Source organism: Trichomycterus rosablanca, chromosome 9 (assembly GCF_030014385.1).
Source record: "Trichomycterus rosablanca isolate fTriRos1 chromosome 9, fTriRos1.hap1, whole genome shotgun sequence".
NCBI lineage: Eukaryota > Metazoa > Chordata > Actinopteri > Siluriformes > Trichomycteridae > Trichomycterus > Trichomycterus rosablanca.
Window position 1 is genome coordinate 36,556,363 of NC_085996.1, and position 24,997 is coordinate 36,581,359.

Here is a 24,997-nt window from a genome sequence, read left to right on the forward strand (position 1 = left end):
CTTTTAGATACGCGTTTTATTTTGCTCGCCGGATTTGAGGTTGTTTTTTTATTATGTAAACAGTAAAACTCCGGCACCTTATTATTAATGTTTTATTATTAAGTGAATTGCTATGTCATTATTTGTAGATAATAGATAACGCGATCGTATATCAAAATAATAACTTAATATCTCAAAATAATGAGATAGTATGTAAAAATATTTTAATATTTCGGATGGTGGTAATGTACTTCCATACGAATGCGCTTCTTTCATAAACGTGTCTTAAAAAACAACAACAAAAACACAAGGCATTAACGTGAGCCGAATGTTCACAAGAGTCGATCAAAAGAACCGATTCATCAACAGCGTTTTGTATGCAGATCTGGCAACCCTGACTGTGACCGTTTGAATTCGTCGTGCGGATTTTAGTGTTTACAGCGAGATTGTTTTATTTTAGCACGTTAAAAGGTAAAATCAGGAACTATTCGTGTGTGTGAGCTTGCATAGTGTGTATGTGTGTGATATGTAACTGTAAATATACGAATAAAACGTGTGAAATATAAAATATTACATTTATTTAACGGCTCACAGTTTTCCCGCCAAACTGTTAGCGATTAGCATAAAGCGGATATGGCGGAGTTGTTGTTGTTTACTGAAATGATCAGTTAAAAGTATTAACCCGGTTTTTCTTCTCAATTTAACTCAGTATAAGTAGTATAATGTAAGTCTGGTGTTTTTTATTATTATGTATGTGTGTAGTTTGTGATGTGAGTGTTGTAGGTAGAGGAACAGGAAGTGAAGTGTGTGTGTGTGTGTGTGTGTGTGTGTGTGTGTGTGTGTGTGTGTGTGTGTGTGTGTGTGTGTGTGTGTGTGTGTGTGTGTACACAGGCATGGCGGAGCAGGCAGAAGAAGGCACCGTGTCTCTGGTGGATGTTCTGGAGGAAGATGAGGAGCTGGAGCAGGAAGCATCAGCGGTGCTCGGTGCCAGTGATTCAGAGAAATGTTCCTACCCGGAGGTAAACATCACACACTGATCACACACACACACAGTTTATTGTGGGGAGTTTTGCATGTTCTTCCAGTGTCTGTGTGGTTTTTTTTTAGTGTGTTTTGCTTTCCTTTAACCTTCCAAAACACGAATAAGGTGAACTGGTTACTCTAGATTGGCCCTAGGTGTGAATGAGTAAGTCTGTGGTGAGTGCGATGTCTTGTTCCTGGGTAGCCTGCACCCACCAGGACCCTGGCCAGGGGAATGTTGAATAGATAGATACTTTGCAGGAAATTAGTGTTTACAGTACAGAGGCTGCCAGGCAGAGCTGGGATTTGAACCCACAAGCTTCTGATTGAAAGTCTACCCCAAAACTCTACCCACTAGGCTACCACTGTATTAATTATTTGTAATGATAATCTAGGTAGGTAGTATAGATAGAGTAGGTTAGATAGATAGATAGATAGATAGATAGATAGATAGATAGAGCGAGCAGACAGGTAGGTAGGTAGGTGGATGGATGGATGGTAGGATGGTAGAATAGATAGGGTAAGATAGATAGGGTAGGTAAAGAGATAGATGGATAGATAGGGTAGGGTAGATAGGGTAGGGTAGGTGGATGGATGGATGGATGGATGGATGGATGGAGAGAGAGATAGATGGATGAATGGATAGATGGATAAATGGATAGATGGATGGATGGATGGATGGAGAGAGATAGATGGATGGATGGATGAATGGGTAGATGGATAAATGGATGGATGGATGGATGGATAGAGAGATAGATGGATAAATGGATGGATGGATGGATAGAGAGATAGATAGATAGATAAATGGATGGATGGATGGATAGAGAGAGAGATGGATAAATGGATAGAGAGATGGATTGATGGATGGAGAGAGAGATGGATAAATGGATAGATGGATGGATTGATGGATGGAGAGAGAGATGGATAAATGGATAGATGGATGGATGGAGAGAGAGATGGATGGATGGATGGATGGATGGATGGATGGAGAGAGATAGATGGATGGATGAATGGATAGATGGATAAATGGATGGATGGATGGATGGATAGAGAGATAGATGGATGGATGGATGGATGGATGGAGAGAGATAGATGGATGGATGAATGGATAGATGGATAAATGGATGGATAGAGAGATAGATAGATAGATAAATGGATGGATGGATGGATAGAGAGAGAGATGGATAAATGGATAGCGAGATGGATTGATGGATGGAGAGAGAGATGGATAAATGGATAGATGGATGGATTGATGGATGGAGAGAGAGATGGATAAATGGATAGATGGATGGATGGAGAGAGAGATGGATGGATGGATGGATGGATGGAGAGAGATAGATGGATGGATGAATGGATAGATGGATAAATGGATGGATGGATGGATGGATAGAGAGATAGATGGATGGATGGATGGATGGATGGAGAGAGATGGATGGATGAATGGATAGATGGATAAATGGATAGATGGATAAATGGATGGATAGAGAGATAGATAGATAGATAAATGGATGGATGGATAAATGGATGGATGGATGGATAGAGAGAGAGATGGATAAATGGATAGCGAGATGGATTGATGGATGGAGAGAGAGATGGATAAATGGATAGATGGATGGATTGATGGATGGAGAGAGAGATGGATAAATGGATAGATGGATGGATTGATGGATGGAGAGAGAGATGGATGGATGGATTGATGGATGGAGAGAGAGATAGATGGATAAATGGATAGATGGATGGATAGAGAGATAGATAGATAAATGGATAGATGGATGGATGAATGGATAGATGGATAAATGGATGGATGGATGGATGGAGAGAGAGATGGATAAATGGATAGATGGATGGATAGAGAGAGAGATGGATAAATGGATAGATGGATGGATGGAGAGAGAGATGGATGGATGGATGGATGGATGGATGGTCGGTCGGTCGGTCGGTCGGTCTTGTTCCTGGGTAGCCTGCACCCACCAGGACCCTGGCCAGGATCATTTAGAATAGATCGATACTTTGCAGGAAATTTCTTTGTTACAGCAGCTCACATCAAGACAAACAACATACATACAGCATCCAGTGACACAGTACAAAAAACAAGCTAAAAGAAATTACAGGAATATCTATAGACATGTAAACATTAGTTTGAACTACTTTTTGTAATGAACTATTTTTTTGTAATGATAATCTAGGGCGGAGCGGCACGGTGACTCAGTGGGTAGCACTGTCGCCTCGCGGCAAAAAGGTCCTGGGTTTGATTCCCATGTGGAGCGGTCCAGTTCCTTTCTGTGTGGAGTTTGCATGTTCTCCCCGTGTCTGCGTGGGTTTCCTCCGGGTGCTCCGGTTTCCTCCCACAGTCCAAAAACCTGCAAGTAAGGAGAACTGGAGACACTAAATTGTCCAAGACTGTGTTTGATATAACCTTGTGAACTGATGAATCTTGTGTAATGAGTAACTACCGTTCCTGTCATGAATGTAACCAAAGTGTAAAACATGACATTAAAATTCTAATAAAATAAATAGATAAATTCTAATGACACATCTGGAAAAGGTTTTATAAAAGTTAAGTTGTAAGAGGGGGGTGGCTAAATGGCTATCACTGTCGCCTCGCAGCAAAAAGGTCCTGGGTTTGATTCCCATGTGGAGCGGTCCAGTTCCTTTCTGTGTGGAGTTTGCATGTTCTCCCCGTGTCTGCGTGGGTTTCCTCCGGGAGCTCCGGTTTCCTCCCACAGTCCACAGTTAGATGAATTGAAGATATAAATTTGTGAACTGATGAATCTTGTGTAATGAGTAACTACCGTTCCTGTCGTGAATGTAACCAGAGTGTAAAACGTGACGTTAAAATCCTAATACACAAAGAAGAGGTCACGAATCCTAATGTAATTAAATCTGTTTCACTATGAAATTATACAAATTGTACAAACTCAACGTAATGTGAACTGTATGAAATAAAAAAAGGAAATGTATGTCTTAAAATTGAAGATTGGTGCCAGGCCATGCCAAGATTGGTGACAACCTGAATGAAGTATTAATGCAGGTGATCTTATTTCTTTAGGGATACGTGAAGCGACAGGCTCTGTATGCATGCAACACATGTACACCGAAGGGAGGAGAACCTGCAGGAATCTGCCTGGCCTGTTCATACAAGTGCCATGAAGGTCATGAATTATTTGAGCTCTATACCAAACGGTAAGACCCTTTGTTTTTTATCTATGTGGGCTTCCTCTAATTACTGCGCCCTCTTGCCAACTTTTGAAAACATGTAGAAAGAAGGTGGACTGGCTATTTTTAATTGGCACTAGATGTGAGTGAGTGAGTGAGTGAGTGAGTGAGTGAGTGAGTGAGTGAGTGAGTGAGTGAGTGAGTGAGTGAGTGAGTGAGTGAGTGAGTGAGTGAGTGAGTGAGTGAGTGATAATAATAAGTTACGCTTATATAGCGCCTTTCACAAAACCCAAGGTCACTTCGCGTACAAAAGTAACAATCACACAGAAAAAGCAGAAGATGAAGTGAGAAAGTGCTGAGAAAAAAGGTGAGTCTTTAGAGTAGCTTTAAATTCAGAAAGAGAAGAAGTGGAACGTAGAGAGGAAGGAGGAGCCGAACACCGACCAGACAGTCAATCGGCAACAGCAAAAATAAATGAAAAGATTTTCGCTCACCTTGTCGAAGCTGATGGGCCGTTCATGTAAGCAGGCTCGCAGCCAAGCAGCAGCGGCCGGCACTAAGGGAAATGTTGGTAGCATGAGATTGCACTCGTAAAGGATAACGCAAAGCAAACGGCAGCAGCGGTCCGCAAAAACGGGCAGATCCCAGACACCGGCATGATAAAAGAATCCAGAAAAAAGAAAATCCAGCGAGAAGCGGAGAAGCAGACATCGCACACGGCGTAACTCTTAACCGGAAGTTGATGTCCTGCGATTGATTGGCACCCAGTCCAAGGTGTATCGTTGCTCTGTTGGAAAAGTGCTGCCCAAAAAGCTGTAAATATCATGTGTAAAGGTGCATGCTTAATGTATCTGTAAAACTTGACTTAACTCGTAGTCCAGACGTTTTCACTTAATAATAGTGCGTTTAAACATAAATCATTGCCAACATTGGTGATTGTTTTGCTGTTTTTAACCTAAAGACAAGATAAAATAAGCAGACAGAAATATAATACCTATCTTGCCAAAAAAATGACACGTACGTGTTAAACATCAGATTAAAATTCAAATAAATAAATAAATTTGGCTGCTTTTCCCCCCCCCCAATTTTCTCCCTAATCTGGTCATATCTAATGACCCTGGTTGCATTACGCTTCACCTCTACCGATACAACCCTCCACTGCTGACTGAGGAGCTTCGCAATTGCAGGTCATATGCAGGTCAGCCTTGTGCACGGAGAGCCACACCCTGATCAGCATTATTCCCCAACCCTGCACAGACGCCATCAATCAGCCAGCAGAGGTCGTGATCGCACCAGTTATGAGGAACCCTGGTCCAAATCATCAAACCCTGAACAACAGCCAATCGTTTTCCATGTAGCCGCACAACTCGGTCGGATGGCAGAGCTGAGATTCGATACCATGTGTTCGAAATCCCAGCTCTGGTGCGCTAGCGTATTTCACCGCTGCGCCACCCGAGCGGCCAGTTCAGCTGTTTTTGCTTGTTTTTTAATAATTGCTTATGAGTTCTGTTCCCCGACCGTGTGAGTTCACACAGTTTTTATGCTTTGCAGGAATTTCCGGTGCGATTGTGGAAATGACAGGTTTGGAGAGATGGAATGCAAGTTATTCTCAGTAAGTGCAACCCCACCTTCCCGCCGTTTAACATCTCATATTTGTACTATAGTAATTCTATTTTATTATTATATTCATAATAGCATAATAAATTGCCGCACCAACCAATTCAGTGGCTTTTAAACATTATTAGTCAAGCTCACGATGTCGTACAATTGTGTCGTACAAAATGCGTTTAGGTCTAGAGCCACTTCTTATTAAATTATATTGGTCATGTAGCGACAAGATTTTTGAGTAAAGTGACAATTATATTATATAATAATAATAATATTATAATACATTATATTATATTTCAATTCCAGGAGAAAGAGAAGGTCAATTCAGAAAACAAATACAGTCACAATTTCTTCGGCCTGTATTGCACCTGTGAGAGACCGTATCCAGACCCAGAGGATAAGGTAAACACAGGCACAGCAAAGGTGTTTCCTGCTACTTTTTATTTACTTTATTATTTAAGTAAACACTTCGTCCTGCTGTTCCTAGGTTCCAGATGAAATGATCCAGTGCGTCGTCTGTGAGGACTGGTTCCACGGCCGGGTGAGAGAGGATCGCTCCTGGTGTTAATCCATGGTTATTATTGCTTATATATTCTGACTCATATTTTGTCTCTCTGTCTAAAACAGCACTTGGGATGTGTGGTGCCTGAGTGCGTGGAGCTTCAGGAGATGATTTGCGAGTCTTGTGTGAATAAATCACCTTTCCTCTGGACCTATGCTGCCCACCTCGCTGGTAATAATTTCCTTTAGTAGAGCACATGTGTATTCTGTACTAGAAACATAGTGTACAATATAAATTCGATTGTGAACTGTGTGGCATTTTTATGTATTTATACAATACAGTCCTGATTTGAAGTTGAAATTTATGTTCATGGCATTTAGCAGATGTTTTTATTCAATGCAAATACAATGCGAGCAGTTGAGCGCTAAGGGCCTTGCTTAGGTGCCTGGGGGTTTGAACCAACAGCCTTCTGATCACTATGCTATGACTGCTCATAGTCTACTTAAAATGTGTTACTTTAAGACAAGTAACCAAGTATTTTCGGTAAGAAAAACATCTTTAAACATGTTAGGGTGGCACATCGATATATCATGCCAGCTCACTGGCTATTAGCATGACTGACCAGGTCTGAGGGGGTGTTGTGGGTATAGCCGATGCCCTCCAATGAATTGACACCTTGTCAAGGGTATTTAAATGCATTATTATAGAACTTGGGTTAAGATACACACTGTACTCGAGGTCTACTCGAGGTATTTCTACACCGCTTGTGCAGGTCTATGATGAGACAGTAGGAGTCGTATTCTATGTGGCTATCGCTTCCTCAGATACGGCCAAGTGTGTCCGTAGGGCGCCAGACCTGACTGGTTTCACTGCTGAGACTCTAACCTCTAGAGCCAGTTGAATTTAGTTATATTGGTCGTGTAGTGACGAGCCTTTTGTGTAAAAACTGACAGTGTTGTGACAACTGTGTATGTTTTTGTTTTTGTTTTTTAATTAGTGCCTCCCACAATAAAAGTGTGTAAAGAAGAGGATGACAGAGAGGCGAAAGTAGAAGTGGAGCATGATGATGATGATGATGATGAGAAACAGTCTGATTCAAAACCTCCCAAGAGCCCAGTGCATGAAAAGGTATCACGTCAGCGAGAGTTAAAGTGCCGTATATACACTGATCAGCCTTAACATTAAAACCACCTCCTTGTTTCTACACTCACTGTCCATTTATCAGCTCCACTTACCATATAGAAGCACATTGTAGTTCTACAATTACTGACTGTACTCCATCTGTGTCTCTGCATGCTCCGTTAGCCTCCTTTCACCCTGTTCTTCAATGGTCAGGACCCCCACAGAGCAGGTATTATTTAGGTGGTGGATTATTCTCAGCACTGCAGTGACACTGACGTGGAGTTTTTAAATACCGTGTCCACTCACTGTCCACTCTATTAGACACTCCTACCTAGTCGGTCCACCTTGTAGATGTAAAGTCAGAGACGATCGCTCATCTATTGCTGCTGTTTGAGTCGGTCATCTTCTAGACCTTCATCGGTGGTCACAGGACGCTGCCCACGGGACGCTGTTGGCTGGATGTTTTTGGTTGGTGGACTATTCTCAGCCCAGCAGTGACAGTGAGGTGTTTAAAAACTCCAGCAGCGCTGCTGTGTCTGATCCACTCATACCAGCACAACACACACTAACACACCACCACCATGTCAGTGTCACTGCAGTGCTGAGAATGATCCACCACCTAAATAATACCTGCTCTGTGGTGGTCCTGTGGGGGTCCTGACCATTGAAGAACAGCATGAAAGGGGGCTAACAAAGCATGCAGAGAAACAGATGGACTACAGTCAGTAATTGTAGAACTACAAAGTGCTTCTATATGGTAAGTGGAGCTGATAAAAAGGACAGTGGTAAAAAGGTAGCTTGCTAAAAGAATGGAAAAGATTTGAGAGGGAAATTAGGGTTAAATTCTTAATATTTTAAAGACAGCTGTATATAAAATAGATGAATCATCAGACATTGGGGACAATACAGCTACCTAACAGCAGAGGGCGTAAATGTCTCCTCACTGATGACCATCAGCTTCTTCAAATGTCATTCAACAACAGTAAGATGACAAAGTGACTCACAAAAGGAATTGAAAAGGGCAGCTGGGGTAAAGTGCATACAGGGGGGCGATTCTAGACGGGCTCCTGGGTGCAGGGTTAAAATTGTTAGAAAGCTAGGAAATGAGACTCTTTATTAATAAAAAAAAGCAAAGAACCAGGCCTGGGTCTGCAAAAGACCAAATATTTACATTTACATTTTCGGCATTTAGCAGACGCTTTTATTCAAAGCGATTTACACTATTGTGACAGAATATTGTCTAAGCAATTGAGGGTTAAGGGTCTTTCTCAAGGGCCCAACAGTGACAACCTGGCAGTGGTGGGGCTTAAACCAGCGACCCTTTGATTACTAGTCCAGTATCTTAACCACTAGGCTACAACTGCCCACATTGGGCCACATATGACTTAAGTTGGGTCATATTTGCTTGACCCAACACCTGATTGTCTAACGGCTAGATTGAGACCTAAAGAGGCCTACAGTGTCTTGCATCCACACTAAAATTTGGTTGAGGAATGGTGATGATCTAGGGGTGCTTCAGCAAGATTGGTATCGGGTAGATTTGTCTTCGTGAAGGACTTTTCTTTCGCTTCTTCTGCTCTGACAATCTTCCCCAACTTTGAGGACAGTTCAGTCCAGTTTAGAGCAGACCGTGCTCAGTGCTGCATAGCCAGGTCAATCAAGGTGCAAATGGAGGACCACCAGTCATAGCCAGCCCAAGCACCAGACTTAACCCCCTTGAGAACCTCTGTAATGTGATTAAGAGGAAGGTGGATGATCTCAAGCCATCAAACAATACAGAGCCACTTGAATCGTTGTGCAAGGAGTGGCATAAAGTTACCCAACATGTGAAAGACTGGTATAGAGCATGTTTAAAAAATAGGGTTATTAATTATTTATAAAAGTAACATTAACTTATTTTCTTTTTCTTAATCAAGGTCTGAATCTTTTATTTACCCTAGTTGTCAGTCTCTGTAAATCCCTAAAGCTCTAAATTACAATTTAATTGAGAATTTGAAGGGATAATTCCAAAAATAAATGTATATATATGGTTTTGGAATGGGATGTCCATTAAGTTCATGCTTTTGTGTCCACAAACGTGTGTCTAATATACAAATAACATTAAACCCAGTGTGTGTTGGATTTGTTATCTGTCAAGTTGTTATGCAGTGTGAAAGCAAGGTGAACGGTAGGTAGTGTACAGACTAGACAGCTTGGTTTGAACCACTCCTCTGGTTACTGTCACTAATGAGCTGCATCACTGTTGGTTTTCTCCGATCTTCAAGTATGTCTGTAGGCAAATTAGCTGCCATACGTAGTGTGTGATACGCCGTAATACCATGTGTAACCCTTCCTAGCATTAACATGGCCCAAGGGCGGACATGGGGTTAAAACTAAACACTGCACCCAGTGTTACCAGATTGGCTCTGGACCCACAGTGACCCTAATCAAGAAGAAGTGCTAATGGAAGATGACATGAACGCAGTATAAACAGACTTTGATCCGTTCCTACTGGGCGTTTATTTGAACACAGCCACTTTCTGTTCAGCAGGTGGAGGTGAATGGAACAGCAGGGTGTAAGAGAAAGCAGCAGGACCTGGACGTGTCTGCGGCCGAGAGCTCACACTGCAGGTTCGAGAAGATTAAATCCTCAGAGCAGAGGCGAGTCCAGCAGGGTGCCGTGTTCTGGCCTCCCGCGTGGCGCAGCAAACTTTGTTCCTGCCCCGACTGTAAGGTACAACGAACAATTAGTTGCGTTTAGCAGACACTTTTATTCAAAGCGACTTCCAGTACTATGAGACTATATTGTCTAAGCAATTGGATGTTAAGGACCCTGCTCAAGGGCCCAACAGTGGCAACCTGGCAGTAGTGGTGGGGCTTGAAACAATGACCTTTCGATTACTAGTCCAGTACCTTAACCACTAGGCTACAACTGTCCTTGAGTGGCAGCCACCATGAGTGTAAATTACATTGTACACAGTACCAGAAGTCTGCATTTTTTTATTTGCTAAATTTATAAGGTTGGGGGGAAAAAAAATATCCACCAAATAAACTTTATTTAAAGTGTTCAATTCAGGAAAAAACTGGTAACACATCAAAACACATTAAAGTCATTAAAACAAAACCCAAAACGAAAAATACTTAAAAAAAATTCTGGCAATCTGGTCCCACTGTGGTATACAAGGTGTAATGTAAAGCCTCCACAAGGGGACATTTTTGTACAAGCTCATTTCTTTTTTTTTTTTGTGCCTGTTGTAATGAATGTATTTAATTAGTGTGATTGCAGAATGCAAGCACACTATTGTTATTGTTATTTTCGTTTTCAATATATTATTACCATTCCGCCCGTTTTTTGTCTCCCTTTCTTCGTCCGCAATTTTCGAGATATCGACCCCGTTCCAGTGCCAAATCGTCCGGCCCATACGGGAATGGACTGCTTGTATACAGCTTTTGGATCGAACCAACACTGTGGGCACAGTGCCCGTTTTAAGGTGCCCGTTTTGCCCCATTGACTCCCATTCATTTTGAAAAAAATTTCGAGCTATCAACGCCGTTCCAACCCTTGATCGACCGGGTCATTAATTAGCGCCCAAATCCAAAAAATCATCCGGATACGCCCATCCGTGTGGCATTTATGCCCGTTTTTGCCCGAATTTTTGGACAAAAATGTTGACACCTTTGGCTTTCCATAGAACGTCAACGTGATGACGTAGGCGACATCTTCAGGCCGTTCTGAGAATAGAAAATGGCGGCCGCCAAAAAATCTGACTTATTTTGGTCTGTAACTAAAGTATTAGTGATTTTTAAGATGAAAACGCTGCACAGAATGAAATTATACTGCAGTTACACTTAGCAGGGAGCGTCATATCGTTCGCGTTGCAACAGAAAAAAAGATATTTATATCCGTTAGCTTCAAGGCTAACGGATGCATTAAAATCAATGGGAATTGCTAAATGCTAAAAGAGGGACCGAAGTCTGAGTGCACTATGCTTGAAAGCTGTAAATGAGACACAGCCGATCATAGATTGCGCAATACCATGGACCCTGCAGTGATAATAATAATAATACATTTTATTTATATAGCGCTTTTCAAGATACTCAAAGACGCTTTACATAAGACAAATAATCAAAACAAATACGTACATACACCATACAAATCATAGTACAAAATCAAAATAGTACATCAACATCAAGAATAATTAAGATAAAAACAAAGAGAGCAGCATAAGACAGTTCATTAAAAATTAGCTAAATTATGAGAGAGAACAACAAATATAGAACAATTTCTTAAAATTAGACAGAAACAGGACAGATTTACATGCAATCAGGAAACTGAAAACTTTACAAGTTTTAGGATCTAGGACTTCACATTTCTGTCGTGATCTAAGTATAAAAACTATTAAAAAGAATAGCAAAAATAAAAGCATTTATTTTGTGTTGTTACAAGTTAAATGCCACTCTGAATAGATGAGTTTTGAGAAGTGACTTGAATTTGGACAGGTCAGGACAATCTCGTAGGTGTTTGGGGAGAGCATTCCATAAAGATGGAGCAGCTATGGAAAAGGCCCTGTCACCCCAGGTCCGGTGCTTGGTCCTAGAGGGTATGGACAGTAGGTTAGCCTCAGAAGAGCGAAGGCTACGGGAGGGAATGTGCTGATGGAGCAGGTCGGTGAGGTAGGATGGGGCCTGATTATGGAGAGCTTTGTGAGTGAATAGAAGAATTTTGAATTGAATGCGTTGAGCAACGGGAAGCCAATGAAGTTTTTGTAGAACAGGTGTAATATGATCACGGGAGCGAGTATGAGTAAGGAGGCGAGCAGCTGAATTCTGGATATACTGAAGTTTTTTTAGGATTTTGTTAGATGTACCATAAAGGATGCTATTGCAATAATCAATTCTGGATGTAATAAAAGCATGAATCAAGGTTTCGGCAGCAGAAAAGGAGAGTGATGGACGTAGACGTGCTATGTTTTTTAGATGAAAGAAAGCAGTTTTGGTGATGTGATTTACATGGCGGTCAAAAGAGAGGTTGCTATCAAAAATTACACCAAGATTTCGGATGTTAGAAGACGGAGACAAAGTGTCATTATCAATGGTAATTTGAAAATTTTTTGTGGTTTTTGCCAGGGTTGTAGGACCTACGATGATCATATCTGATTTTTCACAGTTTAATTTGAGGAAATTAGCTTTCATCCACAATTTAATTTCAGTGATGCAATTTGTCAGAGTGGAGTGAAGTTCAGTATTAATGGATTTGGAGGAGATGTAAAGCTGAATATCATCAGCATAGCAGTGGAAATGTAAACCATGCCGACGTATGATGTCACCAAGGGGGAGCATATAAAGAATAAACAAAAGGGGACCTAACACTGAGCCTTGGGGAACGCCTTGGGACAGTGGAGCAATGGCAGAACTACAATTGTTGATATTAACAAACTGTTGTCTGTTTACGAGATATGACCTTAACCACAAAAGGGCAGTACCAGTGATGTTGACAGAGGATTCAAGGCGGGACAGAAGAATGGAGTGATTAATGGTGTCAAAAGCTGCAGTAAGATCAAGGAGGACGAGAATATTAATTTGTCCAGAGTCTGAGGAAAGAAGAAGGTCATTTGTGACTTTGAGGAGGGCTGACTCAGTGCTGTGCTGGGGGCGGAAACCAGACTGAAATGATTCAAATAGATTATTGGAATTTAGGTGATCTTTGAGCTGTGAGGCAACAACACGTTCCAGTATTTTCGACAGAAATGGAAGATTGGAAATGGGCCGAAAGTTACTCATAATGTTAGAGTCAAGTCCAGGTTTTTTAAGTATGGGAGTAACAGCAGCCAATTTGAGTGATTGAGGGACTGAGCCAGAACTAAGAGAGGAATTGATTATCTCTGTGATAAGTGATGAGATAACTGGAAAACAACCCTTAACAAGTTTTGATGGAGCAGGATCCAAAACACAAGTGGAGCTTCGCATCCCTGTTAAGATCTCAGATAGGTCCAAAAGAGACACAGGTGAGAACTGAGACAGAGGCTGGGTAATAAATTGAGATGAGATAGGCGGAGAAACAGAGATGACAGGGGAAACTGTCAGAAAATTGTGGATATTCTCAACTTTTGTTTGAAAAAATGAGAGGTAAGAGTTACACTTGTCAACTGTAAAGGAATTGGTAGTATTGTCAACTGGTTTGAGAAGTTTATTTATTGTGGAAAAGAGAGTCTTAGGATTTGTTGATCCAGCATGTATGAGTTCGGAATAGTAAGTGGATCGGGCTGCCGTAAGAGCGTCTTTGTAATGTTGAAGATAATCAGAATAAATCTGATAATGTACTGTTAGACCGGTTTTCTTATAAAGTCTTTCAAGCTGGCGTTTACGGGATTTCATTTGGTGAAGCTCAATTGTGTACCATGGTGCGGAATGACTAAATGAAACAAATTTGGTTCTCAAAGGAGCCAGCTCATCAAGACATGAGGCGAGTATGTCATTATAGTAATCGACAAGGTCAGATGAATTACTAGACAGTACAGGACAGACAGACATCTTTTTAACAAGAGAATCTGAGAAAGCAGAGGGAGAGATATATTGAAGATTCCTGAAGGATATTTTACGTTTAGCTCTAGTGATGGGCCTAGTGACCTCAATGTCCATGATGATTGTCAAATGATCAGAGACAGTAAGGTCATGGCTGGACGGCTGATGAACTAGGACACCAGTAGAGCAGACAAGGTCAAGAGTATGACCTTTTTTATGAGTTGGAAAATGTATATGTTGTGTGAAATTAAAACACTGTAACAATTCCAAAAATTCCCTGGCAAATTTACAGTTGTTGTCATCAATATGGATGTTAAAATCACCCATAAGCAGTACAGAGGATGAGAGGGCACTAAGCTGGGTTAAAAAATCTGAAAAATCAGAGAGAAAGGAAGCGTTTGGCTTTGGCGGACGATAAACTACAGCAGTGACCAGAGGAGTAGGCCCTGACAACTTGAAAGCCAGGTGTTCAAAAGAAAGAGCAGCAGGAAAAGACAAAGTGGTTATTTTAATATCATCCCTATAGACTGCAGTTGATAATCACATATAAATGAATGAGTACTGATTTGTAAGCAGTACAAACGTGCAGAAATGCATTTTTTTACAGGTTTGGCTTTTCAAACACACCCAGAGTGAACTTGTGCTCACACCACAGCTTGTGCACAGATACAGTGGCCTGTCTGGGAGAAAGTATTCACACCCCACGCACCGCACCACTTCTAAACGCATGCGCGCCCCCGACCTGCGCACGCCCGCCGACCGGCACACGGCAATCACACTCGCATTTTCTCCGGAAATGCACTCTCTAGTTATTATTATTATTCTGCCGGTTTTTTGTCCGTGCTTCTCCTCCCGCAGTTTTCGAGATATCGACCCCGTTCCAGCGCCAAATCGTCCGGCCCATACGGGAATGGAGCGCTTGTATACAACTTTTTGATACGCCCGCGCGTTCGCCCGCCACGCCCGCTTTTGTAGCGTTTTTTGGTCCCATTGACTTCCATTCATTTTTTAGAATGGGATTTTCCTATACTCAAATCGAGAGCTAGGATTTAAAGATAAAGTATTTACCCCCCCCGTCCCCCAAACACACACTGTAGCTCTTCTATACAGCATTTAGATACGCTCACTTCCCACTGATGTAACCCCACTCACATACAGCATTTAGATACGCTTACTTCCCACTGAGCATGGGGATTCGAACCCACGCCCACCTGCCACGCCCGGTTTTTGTCCCCATTCACTTCCATTCATTTTTTGAAAGTTCGAGATATCAACGCCGTTCCAACTCTATATCGTAAAGCTCACTGATGTAACCCCACTAACATACAGCATGGGGATTCGAACCCACGCCCACCTGCCACGCCCGGTTTTCAGCCCCATTCACTTCCATTCATTTTTTGAAAGTTTGAGATATCAACGCCGTTCCAACTCTATATCGTAAAGCCCACTGATGTAACCCCGACTCAGGTACAGCATGGGGATTCGAACCCATGCCCACCTGCCACGCCCGTTTTTTCTGCTCCATTCACTTCCATTCATTTTTTGAAAGTTCGAGATATCGACGCCGTTCCAACTCTAAATCATAAAGCCCACTGATGTAACCCCGACTCAGATACAACATGGGGATTCGAACCCACGCCCACCTGCCACGCCCGGTTTTCGGCCCCATTCACTTCCATTCATTTTTTGAAAGTTCGAGATATCAACGCCGTTCCAACTCTATATCGTAAAGCTCACTGATGTTACCCCGACTCAGATACAGCCCGGGGATTCGAACCCGCGCCCACCTGCCACGCCCGGTTTTTGTCCCCATTCACTTCCATTCATTTTTTGAAAGTTCGAGATATCGACACCGTTCCAACTCTAAATCGTAAAGCCCCCTGATGTAACCCCGACTCAGATACAGCATGGGGATTCGAACCCACGCCCACCTGCCACGCCCGGTTTTTCTGTTCCATTCACTTCCATTCATTTTTTGAAAGTTCGAGATATCAACGCCGTTCCAACTCTTAATCGTAAAGCCCACTGATGTAACCCCGACTGGGGTACAGCATGGGGATTCGAACCCACGCCCACCTGCCACGCCCGGTTTTCGGCCCCATTCACTTCCATTCATTTTTTGAAAGTTCGAGATATCAACGCCGTTCCAACTCTATATCGTAAAGCTCACTGATGTAACCCCGACTCAGATACAGCATGGGGATTTGAACCCACACCCACCTGCCACGCCCGGTTTTCGGCCCCATTCACTTCCATTCATTTTTTGAAAGTTTGAGATATCGACGCCGTTCCAACTCTATATCGTAAAGCTCACTGATGTAACCCGGACTCAGATACAGCATGGGGATTCGACCCCACGCCCACCTGCCACGCCCGGTTTTTGTCCCCATTCACTTCCATTCATTTTTTGAAAGTTCGAGATATCGACGCCGTTCCAACTCTATATCGTAAAGCTCACTGATGTAACCCCGACTTAGATACAGCATGGGGATTCGAACCCACACCCACCTGCCACGCCCGGTTTTTGTCCCCATTCACTTCCATTCATTTTTTGAAAGTTCAAGATATCGACGCCGTTCCGACTCTATATCGTAAAGCTCACTGATGTAACCCCGACTCAGATTCAGCATGGGAATTCGAACCCACGCCCAACTGCCACGCCCGGTTTTTGTCCCCATTCACTTCCATTCAATTTTTGAAAGTTCGAGATATCGACGCCGTTCCAATTCTAAATCGTAAAGCCCACTGATGACACCCCGAGTTGGATAAAGCATTAGGATACGCGCCCGCCCGACCGGCACACGGCAATCACACTCGCATTTTCTCCGGAAATGCACATCTCTAGTTAGTGTGATTGCCTAAAGGCAATCATACTATTGTTATCCGTTAGTCATATTAGTGTGATTGCAGAATGCAAGCACACTATTGTTATTGTTATTTTCGTTTTCAATATATTATTATTATTCTGCCCGTTTTTTGTCCGTGCTTCTTCTCCCGCAGTTTTCGAGATATCGACCCCGTTCCAGCGCCAAATCGTCCGGCCCATACGGGAATAGAGCGCTTGTATACAACTTTTGGATCGAACCAACACTGTGGGCACAGTGCCCGTTTTAAGGTGCCCGTTTTTCCCCATTGACTCCCATTCATTTTGAAATGAATTTCGAGCTATCAACGCCGTTCCAACCCTTGATCGACCGGGTCATTAATTAGCGCCCAAATCCAAAAAATCATCCGGATACGCCCATCCGTGTGGCATTTATGCCCGTTTTTGCCCGAATTTTTGGACAAAAATCTTGACACCTTTGGCTTTCCACAGAACGTCAACGTGATGACGTAGACGGCATCTTCAGGCCGTTCTGAGAATAGAAAATGGCGGCCGCCAAAAAATCTGACTTATTTTGGTCTGTAACTAAAGTATTAGTGATTCTTAAGATGAAAACGCTGCACAGAATGAAATTATAGTGCAGTTAGACTTTGCAGTGAGCGTCATATCGTTCGCGCTGCAACAGAAACAAAGATATTTATATCCGTTAGCTTCAAGGCTAACGGATGCATTGAAATCAATGGGAATTGCTAAATGCTAAAAGAGGGACCGAAGTCTGAGTGCACTATGCCTGAAAGCTGTAAATGAGACACAGCCGATCATAGATTGCGCAATACCATGGCCCCTGCAGTGATAATCACATGTAAATGAATGAGTACTGATTTGTAAGCAGTACAAACGTGCAGAAATGCATTTTTTTACAGGTTTGGCTTTTCAAACACACCCAGAGTGAACTTGTGCTCACACCACAGCTTGTGCACAGATACAGTGGCCTGTCTGGGAGAAAGTATTCACACCCCACGCACCGCACCACTTCTAAACGCATGCGCGCCCCCAACCTGCGCACGCCCGCCGACCGGCACACGGCAATCACACTCGCATTTTCTCCGGAAATGCACTCTCTAGTTAGTGTGATTGCAGAATGCAAGCACACTATTGTTATTGTTATTTTCGTTTTCAATATATTATTATTATTCTGCCCGTTTTTTGTCCGTGCTTCTTCTCCCGCAGTTTTCGAGATATCGACCCCGTTCCAGCGCCAAATCGTCCGGCCCATACGGGAATAGAGCGCTTGTATACAACTTTTTGATCGAACCAACACTGTGGGCACAGTGCCCGTTTTAAGGTGCCCGTTTTTCCCCATTGACTCCCATTCATTTTGAAATGAATTTCGAGCTATCAACGCCGTTCCAACCCTTGATCGACCGGGTCATTAATTAGCGCCCAAATCCAAAAAATCATCCGGATACGCCCATCCGTGTGGCATTTATGCCCGTTTTTGCCCGAATTTTTGGACAAAAATCTTGACACCTTTGGCTTTCCACAGAACGTCAACGTGATGACGTAGACGGCATCTTCAGGCCGTTCTGAGAATAGAAAATGGCGGCCGCCAAAAAATCTGACTTATTTTGGTCTGTAACTAAAGTATTAGTGATTCTTAAGATGAAAACGCTGCACAGAATGAAATTATAGTGCAGTTACACTTAGCAGGGAGCGTCATATCGTTCGCGCTGCAACAGAAACAAAGATATTTATATCCGTTAGCTTCAAGGCTAACGGATGCATTGAAATCAATGGGAATTGCTAAATGCTAAAAGAGGGACCGAAGTCTGAGTGCACTATGCCTGAAAGCTGTAAATGAGACACAGCCGATCATAGATTGCGCAATACCATGGCCCCTGCAGTGATAATCACATGTAAATGAATGAGTACTGATTTGTAAGCAGTACAAACGTGCAGAAATGCATTTTTTTACAGGTTTGGCTTTTCAAACACACCCAGAGTGAACTTGTGCTCACACCACAGCTTGTGCACAGATACAGTGGCCTGTCTGGGAGAAAGTATTCACACCCCACGCACCGCACCACTTCTAAACACATGCGCGCCCCCGACCTGCGCACGCCCGCCGACCGGCACACGGCAATCACACTCGCATTTTCTCCGGAAATGCACTCTCTAGTTATTATTATTATTCTGCCGGTTTTTTGTCCGTGCTTCTCCTCCCGCAGTTTTCGAGATATCGACCCCGTTCCAGCGCCAAATCGTCCGGCCCATACGGGAATGGAGCGCTTGTATACAACTTTTTGATACGCCCGCGCGTTCGCCCGCCACGCCCGCTTTTGTAGCGTTTTTTGGTCCCATTGACTTCCATTCATTTTTTAGAATGGGATTTTCCTATACTCAAATCGAGAGCTAGGATTTAAAGATAAAGTATTTACCCCCCCCGTCCCCCAAACACACACTGTAGCTCTTCTATACAGCATTTAGATACGCTCACTTCCCACTGATGTAACCCCACTCACATACAGCATTTAGATACGCTTACTTCCCACTGAGCATGGGGATTCGAACCCACGCCCACCTGCCACGCCCGGTTTTTGTCCCCATTCACTTCCATTCATTTTTTGAAAGTTCGAGATATCAACGCCGTTCCAACTCTATATCGTAAAGCTCACTGATGTAACCCCGACTCAGATACAGCATGGGGATTCGAACCCACACCCACCTGCCACGCCCGGTTTTCAGCCCCATTCACTTCCATTCATTTTTTGAAAGTTTGAGATATCAACGCCGTTCCAACTCTATATCGTAAAGCTTACTGATGTAACCCCTACTTGGGTACAGCATGGGGATTCGAACCCACGCCCAACTGCCACGCCCGGTTTTCAGCCCCATTCACTTCTATTCATTTTTTGAAAGTTCGAGATATCAACGCCGTTCCAACTCTATATCGTAAAGCCCACTGATGTAACCCCGACTAAGATACAGCATGGGGATTCGAACCCATGCCCACCTGCCACGCCCGTTTTTTCTGCTCCATTCACTTCCATTCATTTTTTGAAAGTTCGAGATATCAACGCCGTTCCAACTCTATATCGTAAAGCTCACTGATGTAACCCCGACTCAGATACAGCATGGGGATTCGAACCCACGCCCACCTGCCACGCCCGGTTTTTATCCCCATTCACATCCATTCATTTTTTGAAAGTTCGAGATATCAACGCCGTTCCAACTCTATATCGTAAAGCTCACTGACGTTACCCCGACTCAGGTACAGCATGAGGATTCGAACCCACGCCCACCTGCCACGCCTGGTTTTTGTCCCCATTCACTTCCATTCATTTTTTGAAAGTTCAAGATATCGACGCCGTTCCAACTCTATATCGTAAAGCTCACTGATGTAACCCCGACTCAGATACAGCATGGGGATTCGAACCCACGCCCACCTGCCACGCCCGGATTTTGTCCCCATTCACTTCCATTCATTTTTTGAAAGTTCAAGATATCGACGCCGTTCCAACTAAATATCGTAAAGCTCACTGATGTAAAACCCGACTCAGATACAGCATGGGGATTCGAACCCACACCCACCTGCCACGCCCGTTTTTTGTCCCCATTCACTTCCATTCATTTTTTGAAAGTTCGAGATATCAACGCCGTTCCAACTCTATATCGTAAAGCTCACTGATGTAACCCCGACTCAGATACAGCATGGGGATTCGAACCCACGCCCACCTGCCACGCCCGTTTTTCAGCCCCATTCACTTCCATTCATTTTTTGAAAGTTCGAGATATCAACGCCGTTCCAACTCTATATCGTAAAGCTCACTGATGTAACCCCGACTCAGATACAGCATGGGGATTCGAACCCACGCCCACCTGCCACGCCCGGTTTTTGTCTCCATTCACTTCCATTCAATTTTTGAAAGTTCGAGATATCGACGCCGTTCCGACTCTATATCGTAAAGCTCACTGATGTAACCCCGACTCAGATACAGCATGGGGATTCGAACCCACGCCCACCTGCCACGCCCGGTTTTTGTCTCCATTCACTTCCATTAATTTTTTGATATTTCGAGATATCGACACCGTTCCAACTCTAAATCGTAAAGCCCACTGATGACTCCCCGAGTTGGATAAAGTATTGGGATACGCACGCCCGCCCGACCGGCACACGGCAATCACACTCGCATTTTCTCCGGAAATGCACATCTCTAGTTATTATTATTATTCCACCCGTTTTTTGTCCGCGTTTCTTCGTCCGCAGTTTTCGAGATATCGACCCCGTTCCAGCGCCAAATCGTCCGGCCCATACGGGAATCGAGCGCTTGTATACACGTTTTCGATCCGCCCGCCCGTTCGCCGGCCACGCCCGCTTTTGTAGCGTTTTTTGGTCCCATTGACTTCCATTCATTTTTTTAGAATGGGATTTTCCTATACCCGCCCTCGACTCAAATCGAGAGCTAGGATTTAAAGATAAAGTATTTACCCCCCCATCCACCAAACACACACTGTACCTCTTCTATACAGCATTTAGATACGCTCACTTCCCACTGATGTAACCCCACTCACATACAGCATTTAGATACGCTCACTTCCCACTGATGTAACCCCACTCACATACAGCATTTAGATACATTCACTTCCCACTGAGCATAGGGATTCGAAACCACACCCACCTGCCACGCCCGGTTTTTCAGCTCCATTCACTTCCATTCATTTTTTGAAAGTTTGAGATATCGACGCCGTTCCAACTCTAAATCATAAAGCCCACTGATGTAACCCCGACTCAGATACAGCATGGGGATTCGAACCCACACCCACCTGCCACGCCCGGTTTTCAGCCCCATTCACTTCCATTCATTTTTCTAAAGTTCGAGATATCGACGCCGTTCCAACTCTAAATCGTAAAGCCCACTGATGTAACCCCGACTCAGATACAGCATGGGGATTCGAACCCACACCCACCTGCCACGCCCGGTTTTTGTCCCCATTCACTTCTATTCATTTTTCTAAAGTTCGAGATATCGACGCCGTTCCAACTCTAAATCGTAAAGCTCACTGATGTAACCCCGACTCAGATACAGCATGGGGATTCGAACCCACACCCACCTGCCACGCCCGGTTTTTCAGCTCCATTCACTTCCATTCATTTTTTGAAAGTTTGAGATATCGACGCCGTTCCAACTCTAAATCGTAAAGCCCCCTGATGTAACCCCGACTCAGATACAGCATGGGGATTCGAACCCACACCCACCTGCCACGCCCGGTTTTCAGCCCCATTCACTTCCATTCATTTTTCTAAAGTTCGAGATATCGACGCCGTTCCAACTCTAAATCGTAAAGCCCACTGATGTAACCCCGACTCAGATACAGCATGGGGATTTGAACCCACGCCCACCTGCCACGCCCGGTTTTTGTCCCCATTCACTTCTATTCATTTTTCTAAAGTTCGAGATATCGACGCCGTTCCAACTCTAAATCGTAAAGCCCACTGATGTAACCCCGACTCAGATACAGCATGGGGATTTGAACCCACACCCACCTGCCACGCCCGGTTTTTGTCCCCATTCACTTCTATTCATTTTTCTAAAGTTCGAGATATCGACGCCGTTCCAACTCTAAATCGTAAAGCCCCCTGATGTAACCCCGACTCAGATACAGCATGGGGATTCGAACCCACACCCACCTGCCACGCCCGGTTTTTGTCCCCATTCACTTCCATTCAATTTTTGAAAGTTTGAGATATCAACGCCGTTCCAACTCTAAATCGTAAAGCTCACTGATGTAACCCCGACTCAGATACAGCTTGGGGATTCGAACCCACACCCACCTGCCACGCCCAGTTTTCAGCCCCATTCACTTCCATTCATTTTTTGAAAGTTCGAGATATCGACGCCGTTCCAACTCTAAATCGTAAAGCCCACTGATGTAATCCCGACTTGGGTACAGCATGGGGATTCGAACCCACGCCCACCTGCCACGCCCGGTTTTCAGCCCCATTCACTTCCATTCATTTTTTGAAAGTTCGAGATATCAACGCTGTTCCAACTCTATATCGTAAAGCTCACTGATGTAACCCCGACTAAGATACAGCATGGGGATTCGAACCCACGCCCACCTGCCACGCCCGGTTTTTCTGCTCCATTCACTTCCATTCATTTTTTGAAAGTTCGAGATATCGACGCCGTTCCAACTCTAAATCATAAAGCTCACTGATGTAACCCCGACTTGGGTACAGCATGGGGATTCGAACCCACGCCCACCTGCCACGCCCGGTTTTCGGCCCCATTCACTTCCATTCATTTTTTGAAAGTTCGAGATATCGACGCCGTTCCAACTCTAAATCGTAAAGCTCACTGATGTAACCCCGACATGGGTACAGCATGGGGATTCGAACCCACGCCCACCTGCCACGCCCGGTTTTCGGCCCCATTCACTTCCATTCATTTTTTGAAAGTTCGAGATATCAACGCCGTTCCAACTCTATATCGTGAAGCTCACTGATGTAACCCCGACTTGGGTACAGCATGGGGATTCGAACCCACGCCCACCTGCCACGCCCGGTTTTCGGCCCCATTCACTTCCATTCATTTTTTGAAAGTTCGAGATATCAACGCCGTTCCAACTCTATATCGTAAAGCTCACTGATGTAACCCCGACTCAGATACAGCATGGGGATTCGAACCCACACCCACCTGCCACGCCCGGTTTTTGTCCCCATTCACTTCCATTCAATTTTTGAAAGTTTGAGATATCAACGCCGTTCCAACTCTAAATCGTAAAGCTCACTGATGTAACCCCGACTCAGATACAGCTTGGGGATTCGAACCCACACCCACCTGCCACGCCCAGTTTTCAGCCCCATTCACTTCCATTCATTTTTTGAAAGTTCGAGATATCGACGCCGTTCCAACTCTAAATCGTAAAGCCCACTGATGTAATCCCGACTTGGGTACAGCATGGGGATTCGAACCCACGCCCACCTGCCACGCCCGGTTTTCAGCCCCATTCACTTCCATTCATTTTTTGAAAGTTCGAGATATCAACGCTGTTCCAACTCTATATCGTAAAGCTCACTGATGTAACCCCGACTAAGATACAGCATGGGGATTCGAACCCACGCCCACCTGCCACGCCCGGTTTTTCTGCTCCATTCACTTCCATTCATTTTTTGAAAGTTCGAGATATCGACGCCGTTCCAACTCTAAATCATAAAGCTCACTGATGTAACCCCGACTTGGGTACAGCATGGGGATTCGAACCCACGCCCACCTGCCACGCCCGGTTTTCGGCCCCATTCACTTCCATTCATTTTTTGAAAGTTCGAGATATCGACGCCGTTCCAACTCTAAATCGTAAAGCTCACTGATGTAACCCCGACATGGGTACAGCATGGGGATTCGAACCCACGCCCACCTGCCACGCCCGGTTTTCGGCCCCATTCACTTCCATTCATTTTTTGAAAGTTCGAGATATCAACGCCGTTCCAACTCTATATCGTGAAGCTCACTGATGTAACCCCGACTTGGGTACAGCATGGGGATTCGAACCCACGCCCACCTGCCACGCCCGGTTTTCGGCCCCATTCACTTCCATTCATTTTTTGAAAGTTCGAGATATCAACGCCGTTCCAACTCTATATCGTAAAGCTCACTGATGTAACCCAGACTCAGATACAGCATGGGGATTCGAACCCACGCCCACCTGCCACGCCCGGTTTTTGTCCCAATTCACTTCCATTCATTTTTTGAAAGTTCGAGATATCGACACCGTTCCAACTCTATATCGTAAAGCTCACTGATGTAACCCCGACTCAGATACAGCATGGGGATTCGAACCCACGCCCACCTGCCACGCCCTGTTTTTCTGTTCCATTCACTTCCATTCATTTTTTGAAAGTTCGAGATATCAACGCCGTTCCAACTCTTAATCGTAAAGCCCACTGATGTAACCCCGACTTGGGTACAGCATGGGGATTCGAACCCACACCCACCTGCCACGCCCGGTTTTCAGCCCCATTCACTTCCATTCAATTTTTGAAAGTTTGAGATATCAACGCCGTTCCAACTCTAAATCGTAAAGCCCACTGATGTAACCCCTACTTGGGTACAGCATGGGGATTCGAAACCACACCCACCTGCCACGCCCGGTTTTCGGCCCTATTCACTTCCATTCATTTTTTGAAAGTTCGAGATATCAACGCCGTTCCAACTCTATATCATAAAGCTCACTGATGTAACCCCGACTCAGATACAACCCGGGGATTCGAACCCGCGCCCACC

At 44.1% G+C, this 24,997-nt stretch overlaps 1 protein-coding gene across 2 annotated transcripts in view; it reads left to right on the forward strand.

Moving 5' to 3' along the window:
• The first annotated feature begins 362 nt into the window (after nucleotides 1–362).
• ubr7 (ubiquitin protein ligase E3 component n-recognin 7) overlaps nucleotides 363–24,997 on the forward strand; it is a 35,401-nt gene continuing 10,766 nt past the window's right edge. Inside the window, exons 1-9 of one of the 2 annotated variants that reach the window (XM_063002352.1) lie at nucleotides 363–450; nucleotides 871–998; nucleotides 4,049–4,182; nucleotides 5,707–5,767; nucleotides 6,070–6,165; nucleotides 6,251–6,304; nucleotides 6,391–6,496; nucleotides 7,263–7,393; nucleotides 9,915–10,100. In XM_063002352.1, coding sequence (XP_062858422.1) covers nucleotides 873–998; nucleotides 4,049–4,182; nucleotides 5,707–5,767; nucleotides 6,070–6,165; nucleotides 6,251–6,304; nucleotides 6,391–6,496; nucleotides 7,263–7,393; nucleotides 9,915–10,100 — 894 coding nt within the window. In that variant the 5' untranslated portion in view covers nucleotides 363–450; nucleotides 871–872. Of the gene's footprint in view, nucleotides 451–741; nucleotides 999–4,048; nucleotides 4,183–5,706; nucleotides 5,768–6,069; nucleotides 6,166–6,250; nucleotides 6,305–6,390; nucleotides 6,497–7,262; nucleotides 7,394–9,914; nucleotides 10,101–24,997 lie in introns of those variants that run through there. The other variant, XM_063002351.1, reaches the window with a different exon arrangement.